The sequence below is a fragment of the Fundulus heteroclitus genome, chromosome 4 (assembly GCF_011125445.2).
Source record: "Fundulus heteroclitus isolate FHET01 chromosome 4, MU-UCD_Fhet_4.1, whole genome shotgun sequence".
In the NCBI taxonomy this organism is placed as follows: domain Eukaryota; kingdom Metazoa; phylum Chordata; class Actinopteri; order Cyprinodontiformes; family Fundulidae; genus Fundulus; species Fundulus heteroclitus.
Window position 1 is genome coordinate 31,400,319 of NC_046364.1, and position 18,257 is coordinate 31,418,575.

At 41.3% G+C, this 18,257-nt stretch overlaps 1 protein-coding gene across 1 annotated transcript in view; it reads left to right on the top strand.

Annotated features, from left to right (window-relative positions):
* prtga (protogenin homolog a (Gallus gallus)) overlaps positions 1–18,257 on the top strand; it is a 48,604-nt gene that overhangs the window by 23,758 nt on the left and 6,589 nt on the right. Inside the window, exons 9-14 of the mRNA XM_012855079.3 lie at positions 4,919–5,224; positions 6,745–6,933; positions 14,324–14,419; positions 14,507–14,693; positions 15,493–15,620; positions 15,713–15,883. Coding sequence (XP_012710533.2) covers positions 4,919–5,224; positions 6,745–6,933; positions 14,324–14,419; positions 14,507–14,693; positions 15,493–15,620; positions 15,713–15,883 — 1,077 coding nt within the window. The remainder of the gene's footprint in view (positions 1–4,918; positions 5,225–6,744; positions 6,934–14,323; positions 14,420–14,506; positions 14,694–15,492; positions 15,621–15,712; positions 15,884–18,257) is intronic.

The window sequence follows — 18,257 nt, forward strand, 5'->3', positions numbered from 1 at the left end:
CACCTATCTGGCATTGGCGGCCGTTCGTGGGACGCCGGGGGACCCCCCCTGTCATGAACTCTTGTCTGTGGACGCAGTTCAGAGGAGTGGGGTTCACCTGTGTCCCAGGAACGGTGCTCTCGTCGCCCTGGTGGGGGGGAAAGATCATAGCGAGCCGTGTCAGGGGTCAGGTGGGAAGCAGGTGTTTTCCCATGATTTACATCATGTGGATCAGTCCTGATTGCCACCGTAAGTTGTTTAGGCATTTCTTTCTGTATCACACTGCTATATCTGTCCTGACCTTCGCTTACCCTTCGCTCAGAAGGTGTCTGAGGGCCCAGTTCATCCAATGTCCTCCAGGTGTGATCTCCATGTTTTCCTTTGGAGTTCTCACACTCAGATCCTTCTGTCTGCAAGCTAATGTGATCCTCCTCTCGCTCCTCTGTGAGATGACAGCTGCCCTGAACACTTCTCTGTTCTAGCTCCCTAACTCTTTCCTCAGCTGCGATCCGTATCTCAACCTCTCTGTTACGCAGATCGGTCTCTAGCGTTAACCTTCGGTGGTATAACGCAGTTAATTCACCCAAAACATCTGCTACCAATCTATGTTTAGGTTTGCTCTGGACCTCCTCCACCAATTCCTGAATTCTCCTCTCACAGTCTTCTATGCTAAACTGATTCAGACGGGTTTGTTCGTCCGGTGTCATTTTAAGCAGTGAGCTAATGACATCCTGGGCCTCCATTCCAATGGAATGGTTTGGACCTTCAGCTCCTTCAGCTGAAGAACCGCTACTATCCATTCTTTGTCAGCTATGGATAACAACACAACAGGTAACAACCTGTAGTTTAGCTCAGCGCTAAACAACAGACAACAAATAACAACGCTGTATTCTAGCTTAGCACTAGGTAACAACGCATACACTTAAGTTTAGCTCAGCGCTAAACAACAAACTGCTAACAACAACTGTTAAGTGGCTTCACTTTAACTGTTAACAGCAAACACGCACTATGACTGGCACTTTAACTGCAGTAAGTGGGTTCAAATACGTGCGTTTAATTAGGCTGCGCAGGGGAGAATCAACCCTGCGACTTACAACTCCTTAGTTTTAGGAACGGTTAATATGCTTGTTTAACTTTGAGAATATTAACTTTGAGTGACATGGACCACTAACCTTTCGGCCAGTAATTAAATGATAAAGCTGTGGCTTTGTTTGTGATGTAAGTTATTTCAGAACAGGTGCTCTACACATGTGTGGAAAATAGCAGTGTCTTGGAGCTTCAGAGGTGGCAAAGAATGACAGTTAAAAACCGCTAAATTGCAACCTTAGTTTCAAAATCACAGCTCAATTTTGACCACTTATGATGAGCAGAAGGGGGATAAGGGAGGAAAGAGAAAAAAAAAAAAATGAATAAAATAAAATTAAAAAGACAAAGGGGCGTAACCGTAAGGTAAGTTTAAAGAAACTGACTTTCAAAACTGTCCCTCCGGGACACTGAGCGATCTAAGCTGTCTTTAAAACCGTGACTGCAACTACCTATCCTGGCCACCAGATGGAGGCAGGGTCTCTCTTTTCAAAGCAGAACACGACACAGACTCTGATTGACAAGTAGCAGACGCTGGCTGCTGTGTATTTCAATCTAGCTGACTTCCAGTCCAGAAATCAATATTCAAACCCCAGGTTAACAACCTCAAACCACCACAAACACGTATATATTTAGTAATGATACCTCCTTAATCAATTATGACTGAATAGCCCTTTTGGCAAGGCGAGCAGTCAAAATGCTGGAATATGGATTGTGTTCATTCAATTCATAAGTTGCTGGTTATTCGATTTAGTCTAAAGGAACGCCAATAAGTAGACTCGCCCACCCAGGGACGCCAATTTATGCTATGCCATAAGCTGGTTGAATATGCTTATTATTATTATTAATTATAATTTGGTATTATAATTTAAATAATAAATCATTCAACTCAAAATTTCGCTATAACAAATATAGTTCAAATGGTGGTGATGTTAGCTATAAGCTTATAAGTATTTATACCACTAATGCATTAGTTAACTTTCTGTTATGAACTCATTTATGCTGGAATAAATGATCAGGTCGGACTGTTAACCGACCAGGTTTATCCAGCAGGCTGTGAGAACCCCAATGTAACTGCAATTAGAGTTTAAATCCTTATTCCTTATCACCATCCAATGATATTGTCTCTGTATTAATGTCAGATGTTAACTCCAAAGGAGGTTAGCTCTGATTTCTGAATACCCAGGCAACTGTGAATTGGACTGAACACAAAACAATGTCTATTCCGCAGTGGTTGGTTTTATTGAACCAAAAGCAATTCCCTGTTACAGTAATTCTCTGATTCAAACAACTTTGGAATTCTTACTCATTACTAAACTAAAACATGCAAAATATATATGTGGAAATAAAGAACAAAACAAAAATAAACAATGGATTAAAATGAGCGGTTAGCAGATCTTAACTTAACTCAAAGTTGTTTAACACCGCCCTCGAAACATCGGCATTTCACGTATCAGCATTGACAGACAGAACAGCTTCGGGAATCTCACTGGACGCTCTGATGTCTTACACAAAGCTAGTTCAGCTAAGCTACCTACAGTCCAGATACACGTGACCCTCCCAAGATGGCTGCTACGATGACGTATGAGGGGAGGTCCTAATAACGTAACCACGCTTACGCTGATGGGACAATGCCTCGTTTCGAGAGGGGGGGGCTAACTAGGAGTTTAAAGCAAAGCCCGCGACTTGAGCTCGGACAAAGAAATTAAACTGATAAGGAGCGAAAAGAGAGAGAGGGGGGAAGCAGGGAAGAAGATGAAAAGAAATAAATCGGTAACCCACGGCGGGGTTCTTGATGGATCACAAATCAACACAGCAAATCAATTGTACAATGCATGCACATACGAAGAAAATGTTCAGCAAAGTAATTCCAACTTCGTCGTGGAATAAAAGCATTAACCAACACCTACAAAGTTCTACCGCCTGCCCAGGCACTTCTAAACACCCTGTTGGTGAGACAGAAATGAAAGGGGGAAAACCCCGTTACTTTGAGTTGCCTCGGGGCTGGTCCGGAACGCTCCGAGTGTGGCTTTCTGGACGCGCTTCGACGAGCGCAGTTGTCCACAGGCTGCTGCGGCACGGGGGAAAAGCTCCTTCGTTTCTTCCTCCGGGTTCGGTCGCTTTGTTGGCCAGACAAAAGCGGGGTCCTCTTCGATCAGTGGGAGATGCGGCGTCTCTCAGTCTTTTGATCAGAGGGAATTTAAAAGTACTTATTTAAGTCGACCTCCTGTTATAAAGCAGGGAATAACCGTTGCGTCGAAAAATCTCGGTCCAGCGAGCAATCGAACACGTGGCGTGGGAATCAGCTGTGCGTGTCTTCTCGGGTTGGCTAAAAGCCAGGGAAGAAGAAAGATGGTCGTGGGTGATCGGCTTTTATAGCCATCACTATAGCAACCTTATCTTGATCGGCGGCCATTTTGCCGTGTTGCGTGATGGGAGTTGGTGGCCATTTTGACCACATTGCATCATGGGTAACGCAGTCCGTTACGTCCCGAATTGATGCTGTTTCCTTGATCGGCGGCCATTTTGCCGTGTTGCGTGATGGGAGTTGGTGGCCATTTTGACCACATGAGTTGGTGGCCATTTTGACCACATTGCATCGTGGGTAACGTAGTCCGTTACCGCTTTCTGTCACGTCTGAACTGGCACAACAGGATGATTTTTTTTTTTTTTACCTCTGTTAACGATTGCACTGAAAAATGAGGAAAAATGAACGCTTTGAAGGGGAAAAAAACTATTCTAACAGGAATAACAAAGAATTTACTATGAATCATTTAATGTTTATTTGTTTCTTAAATGTTTATGATTTATTGTAATTAAGAGGGGTACATAGCTTAGAGACATCTAAAAACAGGACGGCGCTGATTTTGTCCACTTCATGGTGGGACAACTGTGGTGGTCTCTTTTGTTTGGGGTTTGGATTTCCAGAGGCTTGTTTTTTTTTTTTTTGGGTTTGGAACCAGATAATGTTCTTGGAAATGTTCCAGAAAACAAAAAAACACACATCCCGGATGTGAAAAAAAACAAAAAGGGAATCTTTCAGAGCTACACCTGGAAATAAAATTCTTATTATAAAGTAAGACTAACAAACATGTAACATACGCAGGTTGGTCAGATGATTGCTTAAAATCTGCAGGAGAGCAAAGGTTCTTAGTAAGTGAAAGGTCAAAAATCTACTAAAACCAGATAACAAGAAATATATTGAATTAAGATGAAATTTGATTTTCTTGTTTTATTGACCTATACAGCCTGGAGAATTGACATGTATCTTCCTATTTACATTTCTCCCTAGTATTTCCTAATTTTACTTTTCCTGGAACACTAACAAGCAGTTCATTCATCTAACCTGTAGGAAGCTGCCAGTTTAGATAGATAGATAGATAGATAGATAGATAGATAGATAGATAGATAGATAGATAGATAGATAGATAGCTTTATTTGTCATTTTGTATCCACAAAGTGCGTACAGAACGAAATTTCGTTTGCATACCGCTTGAAAAATCACAGTAAATCTTTTCAGGATAAAGATGCAGCAGCGATTTTGTTACCAATTGAAATGTAAACAATGTAACAATGTAAACAATGCAGGGGAAATAGACAGTGTGCTATTCACGGTATCCAGATGCAGCAGCAATTTATGTAAAAAATTGAAATGTAAATTTAGTAATTTTGTAATCAGTGAAATTGTAATTAAGACCCATTGATAAGTGCCCATTATCACATGAAACTCTAACTAAACTGTTTTTTGCTCCAGACTTCTCCTTTAGGTTGGAGCTGCATTAGATTTTACAGACTTCAATCACTCCTGAAAGTCAGACGTTACACACGTATCGTTTCTGTATTGCCTTTTTCATAGTTCCTCTACGGGCGCCGGAGATCAGCCTCACCAGCCGCAGCCCCACCGACATTCAGGTGTCATGGCAACCTCTTCCAATGAAGCTGAGTCGTGGGAGGGTTTCAAACTACCGCCTGTGCTATCGCACCAGTTCGGAGAGCGCTGTGTCTCAAATAGAGCTGCCCGGAGAGAAGACCCAGCATCTCCTGGAAAACCTGCAGCCCGACACCATCTACCTTCTGCGTCTGGTTGCTGCCACCAGTGTCGGGTGGGGCGAGCAGTCCGCCTGGACGTCCCACCGCACTCCGAAGGCGTCGGGTGCTCAAGGTACAGCATTTTGCTTTGTCACGCCAAAGATGCTGCAAAAACGGCAGCGAACGCTTTATGATGGTCGCAGCTGTGATGGGGCTCAGGTAGTGAGTTAGCTGCTTCCAGACTTTTGCCTTATGCTCTTAGTAACACTAGAAGGGCGTCAGTAATGAGACCCTAAAATACAGACGGGTTGGACATACATTTTTTTAAACATCAATATGGAGATTAGTTTTTACTGCTCATCGGTCATCATACTCAGAAAATGGTCTTCTACTGTAAAACTTTATATTTTGAAAATGAGTGTGAAATTATCTCTTTGTTCAGTTCTGCGGGTGTCCCCGTTTTGTTTTCACTGAAATAACATGTGTGACAATATAGTGTAGATAAGACCTAACTCCAACCCTTACCCTAAAAAATAAGGCAAGAAGCAAATCTTTGTAGAACCCTGAAGGCAAACTAAAACCATAAGCAAGTGTTTGTTTGGTCATGTGATAGTGATACAGCGCGAGATCGTGGGTTGTTTACCAGAAGCAATGTCAGGTCGTTGTGTGTTTTTTTTCCCCCTGTGTCAAAATGTAGGTAAATATATAATCTACAAAATACCCGTTATTGGCTATAATGACGATGCTAATATCGGATACCTTCATCAGGCTGCAGGCCTAACTTAAGCTCCTTTTTTTTTTCAAACCTGGCAATCAGCTAAAAGGCCCTGACAGCATCTGAGGATGAAGTTGATCCACACAGTTTTAGGCCTCTGATCTCCTCTGGATGAAGTCACACACCTGTAACTTCCATGAACTGTTGGGTATCACTGGACGAGTGTGAACTTGTGATTTGATAAAAAGCAAAAAAAACAGCTGCAGATGCAACAGCAGTCCACTTTGTGTGCAGAGCAGAGGCACAGCCCGGCACTGTGTGATCCTCTGGAGTCCGTTTGAGCTAAAAATACGTTAATTAGCAGAATCTGATGATTGAGAGTGGTGCACACAACGTTGTGTTTAAAACGCTGAAAGCATTAGAACATCCCTCATGAGGAGGGTGACAGAGCTCGGCCATTTGGAGGTTTTTACCTCTAGCCATCATATGCGTTGCTCAGGTAAATGCTGCAAGTTGTAAGCCCCGCCCCTTTAGTTTTTCAGTCTCAACCACATGCTCTGAAAGCAGACTAGGCCCTTGATCTGGAAGAATCGACTTTAATGATGTGAAAGTGATCCATGGGGGGTTAGATATGCAGTTTGTTGTTTATTATTTATTCTGGAATTATGAGCTGAAATGGGCTTTTATAAACAGCTTATCCAGGGTTTTGGTACATCTTTTAGTTAAATGACATGGCTTTTGCTAAAGTGTCTTTTAAGTGTTTTTTTTTTTTGTATTTCGAGAATCATAACTGAATTTACTGTAGCAGGATGAGTGTGAAGAACAGGTCCTGAGCTCAGTTTATAAAATCACATCCATCTTTAGCCGCCGATTCTGATAAATAGGGTTCCTAAATGCTCAACAATAAAGCGATGTTTGTAACTCTCTTCTGCGTGCAGTTCCTCTTGCTCCGGTGCTGTATCTGGAGCCTCTGAACTGCACCACTATCTCAGCTCGCTGGCATCTGACACCCAGAAACTCAGCCAGTGTGCGGGGCTACAGACTCTTCTACCACGAGGAGAGTCAACCAGAAAGCGCCCCACTTCAGCTGCAGGCCTCCGCTCATAAACACACCATTGGAGGCCTCGGTGAGTTCAGATTACCTTTTGCTTTTTGTGCAGATCAACATACAGTTTAGTTCAAAGTCTGCCTGTCAACACTGTTCCATAATTATTTGTTTATGTATTCTGTAAGTCAGAATGTGGTGACAGGATGTCCTTTAATACGACGGGAACCTTTTCATGGTCCCTAAACCCTAAACGGGGCACATTGGAAATAAAAAAGGGTTTGAGCTGAGGTATATTGAACCTATATGGGTTTTAATTATCTGTTACTTCCTGTTTTTTCTTTATAACTTCATCATTTCAGCATTTTTTTTCCGTGGTGGGAATGCATTCAAAGTTGTTGTCCTTAAGAAGCTCTCCATTCCCCAAAGAGAGACACTGAAGCAGTTTGGTCTAGATTTGACTATAATTGTACATCTGGAGAGAACAATGTTTCTATTTACAGTTAACAGGTTTAGATTTAAATCAAAAACCATCAAAAGGTTTGTTTCTGAAAGGAAATGAGACAGACACCTCTAAAAAATGTATAAATTTAGAAAAATAAAAACTTTGTGTTAACCTTTTTTGACTAAATTAAATGTCAAGAACCATTGGTATCCATCTCAATAATCAGTGAAAAAAATCTTTATAGGCATTGCATTGATCAAACTCTTCTTAAAGCTACTGAGCAGCTTTTTTCTGCTTGTAATTTAACTATTTATTTCTGATGAGCTTCTGGGTCCAGCCTGCTCTCCATACCTAGAACCAGAACTAAACAAGGGGAAGCAGCATTTAGTTCCTATGCTCCACTTATCTGGAACAAACTTCCAGAAAATTGTAAAGGTGCGGAAAGCCTGAGTTCCTTTAAATCAAGATTAAAAACACATTTGTTTAGGATTGCCTTCAACTGTTCTAGTTAACTGAATCACCACTTTTTTGTTCTATTTTCTATCTACATTTTATTCCTACTTGCATTTATTATGTTTTAATTTCCTATATTTTAATCATGTAAAGCACTTTGCATTGTCCCTGTACTGAATTGTGCTATATAAATAAATTTGCCTTGCCTTGCCTTGCCTTGCCTTGCCTGGTGTTGGATGGCCTCTAGCTCTCTGCACAGATTCAATGTTCGTTCTTCCTGTCTGAAGGAGCATGTCAGTAAAATTAAATTGCTTTAACCCTAAGCCTACCAGGTATATGAATAATTTTGTTCTGTTGTTTACTGAGGTGTTATTTAGTATCTTAACAATAAAGTTAGTTATGTTAAGGGAAAAAAAAACCTCAATCAAAAATCATAAAATTGCTAAAATACTCCTAAAGTATAACAATTGGACAATTACATTGATCCCCAAAAAGTGTAGCAGATCTACCAATGACTAGAATACAGACCCGGTCATCTTCTACTGATCCGTACGGCTGTGTTAGATTTAGTGAAAGCAGTCGCAGCGACTAACAGGCTTAAGTTTTGTCACGTGTTGAACAGAGAGAGAGCAACGCCACATCCCACCTCCCCTGACCGCTCACCTCCGAGCAGTATTTTGGTGCGGGGCGTCTCTGTGGCTGCTGAATAGAACTTGGGGCCACATCCGAGCTTCCCTGGCCCTTTAGGTCAGATGGGTTTTGTTTGAAAGAGGAGCGGGGGCTCAGGCCAGCGTGCTGGACATCTGACCATCTGGGGCCAACGGGGGTGGGCCAGGTGGTCAGAGGCTGGCTTGTAAATCAGGAAGTTCTCTGATTGTTGGAGATCAGAAAGACAGTAAATCACTGTTGGCGTGAAATATAGCCGTAGCAGTACCTGCTATGAAAATGACCTAAAAGATGCATACCAGGAATAAAAAATGTACTTTAATGGCTATAGAAAACACGTACAAGAGGTTGTAATGTCTTTTTATATCATTTTGTTTATTCAAATCTAATTATTTTTCTGGATGTATGAAAAACATCTAAAAATGGAAACATTTAAACGTATCAAAGATTAATCAGAGCCAGTAAGTCGCTAAAACTAGCTAGTTATCGCTGGAATGAAGAGAATTGTTGTTTTGTTCCCGTTAAAGGACTCTTGCCGGGTCGAGTGTTAAAAAGAAGAAAGCAGTTCTTCTGAGGCTGATTTATCACGTGTTTTATGACTGCTTTGAGCGCCGTTGCTTGAGGAGCACAGAGATCAAAGAGTCTCATTGTGTTTGGCTTTCAGAGCCACAAAGAGGGTTTATTAGCCAGGACCTAAAGGAAAGGCATCCCTGAGCCAACTGAGTTGTTGCTCAAACAATGTGCAGGTCTGAGAAGTGCCTCCTGCTCCTCCGAGCTGCGACACCGAGACGAGATGTTTCTAGTGAGGAAGGTTTATTCAAGAGCTCGTTTTAAGGCTTCCAAAGTCATCATTAGAGCATTTAGTACAATATCTGGTAGAACAAGCTGTAAATGTAAGCTAAGCAAGGTGAAGATGTAATGTCATTTACGTTATTTTATTTAAATAAGTCAAAATCTAACCCCTCTTTTTGCAGTGAACTGGCAAAGTATTTAGGAAATAATCTAGAAGTGACTGCCACTGTTTTCAATTATGAAATGAAATCATTGTCCTCACAAAAGAGTTGGAAAGTTTTTCTAATTGTTGTCCACAAAGTAATGGAAATTATGAATAGTTGTGTTTGATTTCACCAACAAATTACCTAAAACCCAGACACATCTGTGGTTATTTCACATTCTCTCAGTAAATGATCTAATAAATGAAGATGAGGGAAAAAACATAAGAATACCTATAAATTAGGTGGTTTATTCATACAAAATGCCTAGATATCATCATTCCTAGCATAATATCTTGTGAAGAATTAAAAAAAAAACACTATTAAGTACCGTGTACAGAATATGCAATTAAATGAAAAAATACAAAGAGAAAAGGCTAAAAGGTTTAGGGAACCTATAGAGTGGTAACAAGCAGCAAGTGAGAAATTTCAGGAAGTATAAAAGTAATGTAATACATTTTTGTAATCTTTCAGAGGAGCATTTAAATATTTCTGAACTTTCAGTGTTCACCGTATGTTTTCATAACTGAGGGAGGCGTTTGTTGAATGCTCTAGAATAGGATGCACTGCCTTGACAGTCAGTTCAGCCTTTTGCCATTTCCTACTGCAATTATTCATTTTTTGGCACATCCTACATCTATTTCCTACCTGTAAACAATTTGTTTTGTTTGCATGCACATAAATCCCAGAAAGTCTGTTTTTGTTTCGTTCTGTTTTCATTCATTTTAGAGATAATCCATAATAACACTCAAATCTCAGCTGTCCATAAGGTAAAGGAAGTTTCCTGAAGACGTTTCCAGAATCAGAGGCAGTGAATCTAGAGACAATTTTCTGTGACAGAAAACTCCCTCAGCAGTATTTTCCAACATTTCCATATAATTATAAAAGGTTCCTATCTTGTTTTTTCCTTTTTAACATAACGTTAAGGCATCCAGGTGATGTGTAAAATGTAAATAGACTTTCTTTTCTTTGTAGATTTTTTTTTATGGCCCATGCAAAGAAATTCAACATTTGATTTAAGCTTTTAATCATGAAGTCCATTTCCCCATAACTCCCTGGTTCTGTTAACAAAGACGACGTTCTCAATATAAAGATATGAAAATAGTTCCTAGGAGGTCGTAACCTCCAGCTGAGGTGATTTTTCTTAACCTAAAGAGATGACAGGACTAAATATTTACCAGCTTGTTTTTCTATTTATGTAGTTCTCCCATCTAGATCTATGTTCGGCTATAAACTGTATTGTGGATCGTTTTAACTCTGAAGCCGCATAGACTCGCTGTAAGCCGATCTCTTTCAGCCGGTGATCACTTTAAATTAAATCTACTTGCTCTGTAAATGACATTTCCTATAATCCACCGCGTGTAAAACACAAGCCTTTTTTTTTTTTCCACCAACGCCCATTGATCGCTGAACCTTTAGCTGTGGCAGCGTTGGATTCTGCCGAGTCAGCAGCAGCGCGTACATAAGAGCCCGTTCTGAGCTGCAGCCTCATGACCGGCTCCAGCTGGGTATAAACGGCGCAGCGGCGTGAGCCTTTCTCACACATGAACGCTGCTTGGCCCACGTGATAAACCTGCATTTAGGCCTAAATACCCGTCATACCTGTTGGCACCAGACAGCGCCGTGCGTACTGCTGTAGATTTATGCCACGCGGTGCTGCTTCCTGCCTCACTCTGGTCTAAGATGCACAGAAATATGCTTGGCGTAAAAAAAAAACTTATTCTAAAAGGTTATTTCATGCTTAGGCTGCGGCTGTGTCAGCGTGCGTTTAAGAGTTGATTTGTGCGAGTAAGTTTAATAGAGAGGAGGCGGCGAGGAGGATGATAGATGCTGTGGTGTGTGTGTGTGTGGTTGGGGTGGGGGGGGTGGGGGGGCTTCATGCAGGACTTGACGTTTACGGCCCCCCGTTCAGGCCTGGCTTGCTGCGGCCCGGGGGGCTTTTCGCAACAGAACAAAACTTTCAGGGGCCAGCAGGAGTTGAGTTTCAGCTGTGGAAAAAAAAAAAAAGGGGGAAAGAGGAAGGAGGGAACTGCAAATAGCGCAAATATGTTCCTTAATACCAACACAGCAGTGGATGGTTGAATGTCTTCGCTTCAGTTCCCGGCATCTGATGACAAAACTCTGCAGACGTGCATAAGATGCATAGGGTGTGCAAAAGATGTTTGAAGTTGTATTTGCTTCACATGTCAGGCACGAGTTTGTCAAATTTCAGAATGCGTGTTTTTAGATGAGTCTACTCAAGTTTTGCTGGATGTTGTCACCGGTGAGGCAACTAATTGAACGTTTTTCATCTTTGCCGAACCACTAAGATCCAACGTTGCCTTTTAGTTTCCTCGTAATGTTTTGGTTTTCATCCGGAAGTCAAAAAAGAAACCTGTTGACTGACTTGTCTCCTATCACGATGCTGTCACATCCTTTTCTTTTTTTTTTTTAAGTAGCAGTTTCATTCGGACTCTTTGTGAGATTCCCTGTTTTTCCACTCACTTCCTCTTCTGGACCTCCCCCCTTGCAGAATGAGATGTGTATCCCCTCCTTTTGCAGGATTTAGCTTGCCCAGATTCCATGTCAAAGGTCATGGCCCAGATGTCAAAGCCCCCCCACCCCCTCTGAGCTCCTCTTGTGCATAATTACGACAGGCCCATTGTATTTGTGGAGCTGGGATAGAGGTGTGCTCTAAATGCCTGCTCCTGTTTAGAGGTGGACGCTGGGGTCTAAAGTTCCTCAAAAAGAGTTAACTCCGAGTTTAGTTTGAAGTGATGCTGTTTGGGCTCACGTTTGACACTTTCAGCGTTTTTAGATACAGGAACCAGGTAGAAGCTTTAAATGAGTCCATAGCCTTTTATTGACTTTGCAAAATAAAACTTTTTTTTTTGAAGAAAAAGAGTTTCATCTCATGTGTCCCCCTCCCTGGACTCTGGTCTTATCTCAACCTGACCTGCTGCCCCTGATGGGGCTCCAGTGAAACCTCTTGGGGGGGTGGGGGGTGCAAGCAGCTCAGCTCCACCCACGCCTAAACTTTTCCGCCTCCGTGGAAACAAGCCGGTCCTCCTGCGGTGTCCCTCTTTTCTTACGTCCTCACAGCAACACACAGGTGCGTTTGTCTTCTACTAGACATGCGTCACTCTTTAGATTTGTGTCCAGCCTGTCAGGTCGTGTGTCTTTTTATGCGTTTTGTGTCTTAGGAAACATTTTGACTAACCACATGAAATACTAGGGCTGTGCATAATAATCGATACAAAGATTAATATCGATTTAAAAAAAAAAAAAAAGATTTAATATCGATATTCTGGCATTCAATATGGATATACCTCCCAACCCCTAGGGGGCACTATTACCGCATACCATTACTCTTCACAGCGAGGAAATGCAAGTGAGACGAATTTGTGGAATGGCCGACAGGATTTTAGCACTGAGCTATATAATACACTGGAGTGCTAATCACCGTCTGTTTGAACGAGTCGCTTTGAAGCCACCAGCCGCCATATTGGTACTCCCTATTTCCCCCAGTAACTAGGGAATATGTGCGCTACAGCATCAAATAACGAGGATTTTCTCATGTTCAGGGGGGCTTAAGACTTTTAAAATGTCAAATGCCATATACTTTTATGTTATGTTCTAAAAATATCAGTTACTGAGAAAGTCATGTGCTGAAATATTATGCATTTTATTCATTTAAATATATATGTTTAACATTTATAAATATATAAATAACAATATACAAAAACATATTTACATATGTGTATACATATATATACATATATACATATACACATACTTATATATACATATATATATATTTAATATGAATAACATGTAAAATATTTTTACCACCTAATTTCCTAGTAATTGATAGTGTTAGTACATCCATTGACTGTAGAATTACCTGTGAAACGTTTTCACTTAGCCAGAAAACTGCTTGTTATTGCAACCAAATCCTATGGGATTCTGTGAGAGTAGGGAGTAGCAAGATGGCGGCCAGTGACTTCAGTTTTTCGGCAAAATCAGCACTCCAGTGTATAATATAGCTCAGTGGATTTTAGACGCACCTTCATCTCCCTAAAAATCAGACGTTTGGGCACATTTTTGGTTTCTGTGACACGTTGAATGCATTGAACCAAACGCACTTTATTTTCCTGTTAATATATAGTGTTCAATAAATTGAACTGAGCATTAATTTGAAAGTAATAAATATCGATATTGGAGTCAAATCAAATCAAGCTGAGCTATTTGGAGAATCGTATTGTATCGTGAGCTATGTATCGAAAATCGTATCCAATCGGCTCATCCTAGATGATACCCAGCCCTATGAAATACGTTTATAGTCTCCTAATCTTAAAATCTGAAGTAGTACGCAGCGTTTACATCCAGGCCTGGTCATTTAGTGAGTCGTAAAAAAAGGTTCATCTGGTCAGATGGCTATTGTTGAGCCGTGGCTCTTCATGGTCGCTGAGGTCACAACTGCTGCTGACCGTCTGCAGCCTCCCTCCCAGGGGGATTTTGCCTCTCCGTTTGACCCCCCCCCCCAGATCCAGAACCTGAGTTGAATTGGCCGCTGACCGGTGGGCCTGACCGGGGCCAGAGAAAGGCCTTTGTCATTTGCTATCAAAAGACCCGTGCTGACAGGGTGATGGATAGCGGAGCTCCTCTTTTCTGCTGCCCTTAGTGGGGTCAGAACTGACCAAAGGGCAGCCATCACCGAGAATCTGCCTCACCGGGTCACCTCTATTTCCCACCGTAACCCAAAAAAAGCCCCACTTGGCCTCACATCCACAAAGAGCAGCTCTCTTTTAAGCGGTCTCTTTGTTATTAGCTGTATGGGCCGGGCTCAGCGCTGTGGCAGATTATTAATAAATAACACGGACTGGAGAATCAGACAAAGCAGAGACTAAATGTTGGAACTGTTTCCCCCTTTTTAGACCCAAGAAAGAAGTATCATGTCAAGCTCCTGGCTTACAGTTCTGTTGGAGAGGGGTACACAGCAGATCAGACTATCAGCACCCCCGGATGTGTCTGTAAGTCCAAAAACCAACAAAAAAAAAACTGTTTTAGATTTTCTTGTTTTTCTTTAAAAAGAAATCTGAACGTGTCGTTTGTGTTAGCTGTCCGGGATCGGCTTGTGCCGCCCCCACCGCCTCCTCACAACGTGCAGGCCAGGTCCAACGGCTCCTCGGCTGTATTTCTGCACTGGGGCCGACCCGCCTTCACCTCCAGCCACGCGGTGAACTACACCGTCCGCTGCAACCCGGTGGGACTGCAGAACGCCTCGCTGGTCCTCTACCTGCAGACGTAAGAACCTTCCTGTCATTTAAAGCGTTCACCAGGCTGCTCATAAACAACCTCAAAAGCTTTTTTGTTATTTATGCTGATTCTTTAAAGTTCAGAAAGGATTTTCTTGGACATCGACCGCGTTTTTATCTAACACATCTTCACACTGCAAAAATGGATCTAAAAATAAGTAAAATGTTCTTAAAGTTAATGTATTTATCCTTGATTTGAGTAGGTAAAATGGATTATCTGCCAATGGAATGAGCATTTTGACCCCTAAAATAAGATAATTAGACATCCTGCACTTGAAATAAGATGATGGAGATGAATTGTTCCTATTTTAAGTGCAAAAATCTTATTCCATTGGCAAATGATCTTATTTACCTGCTCAAATGAAAGACAAATACACTCATTTTAAGAACATTTTACTTATTTCTAGTTCTGTTTTTGCAGTGCAGATGGTGTGCCAGCTGTGTGGTGGTGTTTTTCAGTAGCAACCTAATAGTAATTTCACTTTTTAGTCTGAATTTAGAGGAATGGTGTTAAATATGCAGCATAAACCATCTCTCCAAAAGGATCCGAGTGCTGCTTCTGTCACCCACTGCACAGCTCCATATCACCCTCTCCTGGACACCTGAAACCGGCCGGTCCAGCTCATATACGCTCAATCATATCAGTGGTGCCCTCCTCTCGCTGGAAATCATTAACTCTACCACCACCACTTTTCTCTGTCTTTTACCTGGAAATGAGTGGAGCGAAGCAGTTGATCGAGTTGCTTTCACGATCTTTCTCTGACCTCCGTCACGTCTTCTCCCCTCAGAGGTGAACAGAGGCTTCTTGTGCGCGATCTGGAGCCGAACACTAAGTACGAATTTGCCGTTCGCCTTCATATAGACCAGCTCTCCAGCCCCTGGAGCCCTGTGGTGTATCAGAGCACTTTCCCTGAAGGTAAGCTTGAAACTGAGCTCATCGTTTGAAGCTGAGATTGCTCACCGTGTGTTTTCCGCTAATGCTACCAGTGCGTGTCCGTTACCTCTCAGCTCCCACGTTACCTCCTTCCAACATCAAAGTGACCCTGATCGAGGAGGACACGGCGCTCGTGTCGTGGAAACTCCCAGATGAACCAAATGTCGCCGTAACACACTACACTATACTGTATGCCTCGCGAAACGCCTGGATTGCTGGTAAATGGCAAGTGCTGCAGAGAGAAGGTGAGGAGAACAATGAATATGCTGCAAAAACGGAACTAGAAATTAGTAAAATGTTCTTAAAATTAGTGTATTTGTCCTTGATTTGAGCAGGAAAATAAGATTATTTGCCAATGGAATAAGATATTTTGCACTTGAAACAGGAACAACTTATCTCAATCATTTTATTTCAAGTGCAGGATGTCTAATTATCTTATTTTAGGGATCAAAATACTCATTTCATTGGCAGATAATCTTATTTACCTGCTCAAATCAAGGATAAATACACTAACTTTAATAACATGTTACTTATTTTAAGATCCGTTTTTGCAGTGTAGAGATGAATGGCTTGTAAAAGTATTCACACGCCTTGACCTTTTCACATTCTGTTACAACCACAAAGCTCGGTGTGTTTTTATTTGGTTTTTATTTGATTGGACAACAGAGAGTAGCACATAATTGTGAGGTTTACACCGTTTTTGAGCCCCTAGAACCCCCTTGTGCTGCAGATCTTTTGTGGTATGGCACCATTAGCTTTAGGTGCTTTATGCTATGGATCAAAACATTTATCCATTTAAAAAAAAAGATTTTTGTGCAAAATAACTCAAATGTTAGGCTGGATCAATAGCATCTGTGAACATCAACTACCATAGACTATAAATGACATTGATGTTTGGACTTTGACTGGACTGTTGTAACATGTTTAGGGTTGTTGTCCTGCTGGAACATAAACTTTCACTTCGGTCTCAAATCTTTTGCAGTCTGTAACAGATTTTCTTCCAGGATTTGCCCTGTTTTTACTTCCATCCGTCGTCTCATCAGCTTGCCTATCCCTGCTTGCAGCAAACCGTCCCCGCAGCATGATGCTGCCCTCACCATGTTTCACGTGTAATCGTTTGTTCGTGGGGGGAATATGCGACTTTACTTTTTCCGCCGCTCATGTTGTTTTTACATTTAGGCCAAAAGGTTAATCTTTGGTCTCATCTGAGCAAAAAAAAAACTTCTTTCACACCTTTGCTTGGTGTATCTTTCTAAAATCCTAAAAAAATTAATTGAAGCTTGTGGGTGTAATTAACAAAATGTGAAAAGGTTCAAAAAATATGAATTATTATTTTTGTAAGACATGGATGTACGGTAGAGTGAATACTTGATTCTGTCTCTTTTCACCTTAAATATATGTCTGACTTTCTGATCCCTCGTTTAAATTATAAAAGCTAGGTTATGTGTGATTAGAAAAAGGCTTTAAGTTGCACTGCTTGCTTCTTCACGGGAAATTTGTCTTGGTAAAACTGACTCAAATTGAGGAAAATCTTTAGAGAGGGACCAAATGTTATGTTTCTCAGTACAACTTTCGTCAATTTGAGTCAGCTTTACTCAGACAAATGTCCTGTGTTTTAACCTATTAACTAATTTTGCCATTCAAGGGATAAAATGTACAGAGCTAGATTAGGTTAAGTATCACAGTTTAGAAGTATAAAACATGCTGCCGGGTGTGTGATGCAGCAGAGGTGTCTTTAAGGGTAGATGACCCCAGGAAACACACAAGGACGACACACAACAACCCCCCCTGCCACTGGCAAAGAGGTCAAAAGTAAAGCTGTTCACAAAGCCTCCTTCCTCCCAGCCCCCACCTTGCCCCGGACTGAGTTTCCACCTCCCTGAAGTCCCTGCAGGGACCCTGGTGGGGAGCAAGCAGGGTGGTAGCAGTTTGGGGAATGTGGACAGCTCTGATCCCCCTGACCTCTAGCTTTAACCCTCAGATGGTCTCCGTTGTGAGGATTGTCCTGCTGCATCACAGTCATAGTCTACTTTGGTTAAGTCAGCTTGGACTTTAATGTTATAGATGCGTTTAGAGGAAATATTTTATTCCTGGTTAAAAGTTTTCATTTTTAAATTTGTCCTTTTTAGTGTTGATTTGTTCTCTACACAACACAATAAGGTGTGATTTCTTTTTTTTATCAAGTCCGCTTAGTGCAGTTGAGTTTAATCGCTGAGACCAGCCAAGGAAAATATCTACTACTTAATATCTTACATCTTTATTTAGCACTTGTCGTAATCAATGAATGCATTTTGACACAGAGAGCATCAAAATCCTGTACACTGCAAGAACGGAACTAAAAATAAGTCAAATTTTCTTGAAAGTAGTGTATATGTCCTTGATTTGAGCACGTAAATAAGATGATCTGCCAATGGAATGCGTATTTTGACCCCTAAAATAAGATAATTACACTGCAAAAATAGACCTAAAAATAAGAATTTTTTTCTTGAAATTAAAGTATTTTTCCTTGATTTGAGCAGGTAAATAGGACTATTTGCCAATGGAATAAGATTTTTGCACTTAAAATAGGAACAATTCATCTCCATCATCTTATTTCAAGTACAGTTTATCTAATTATCT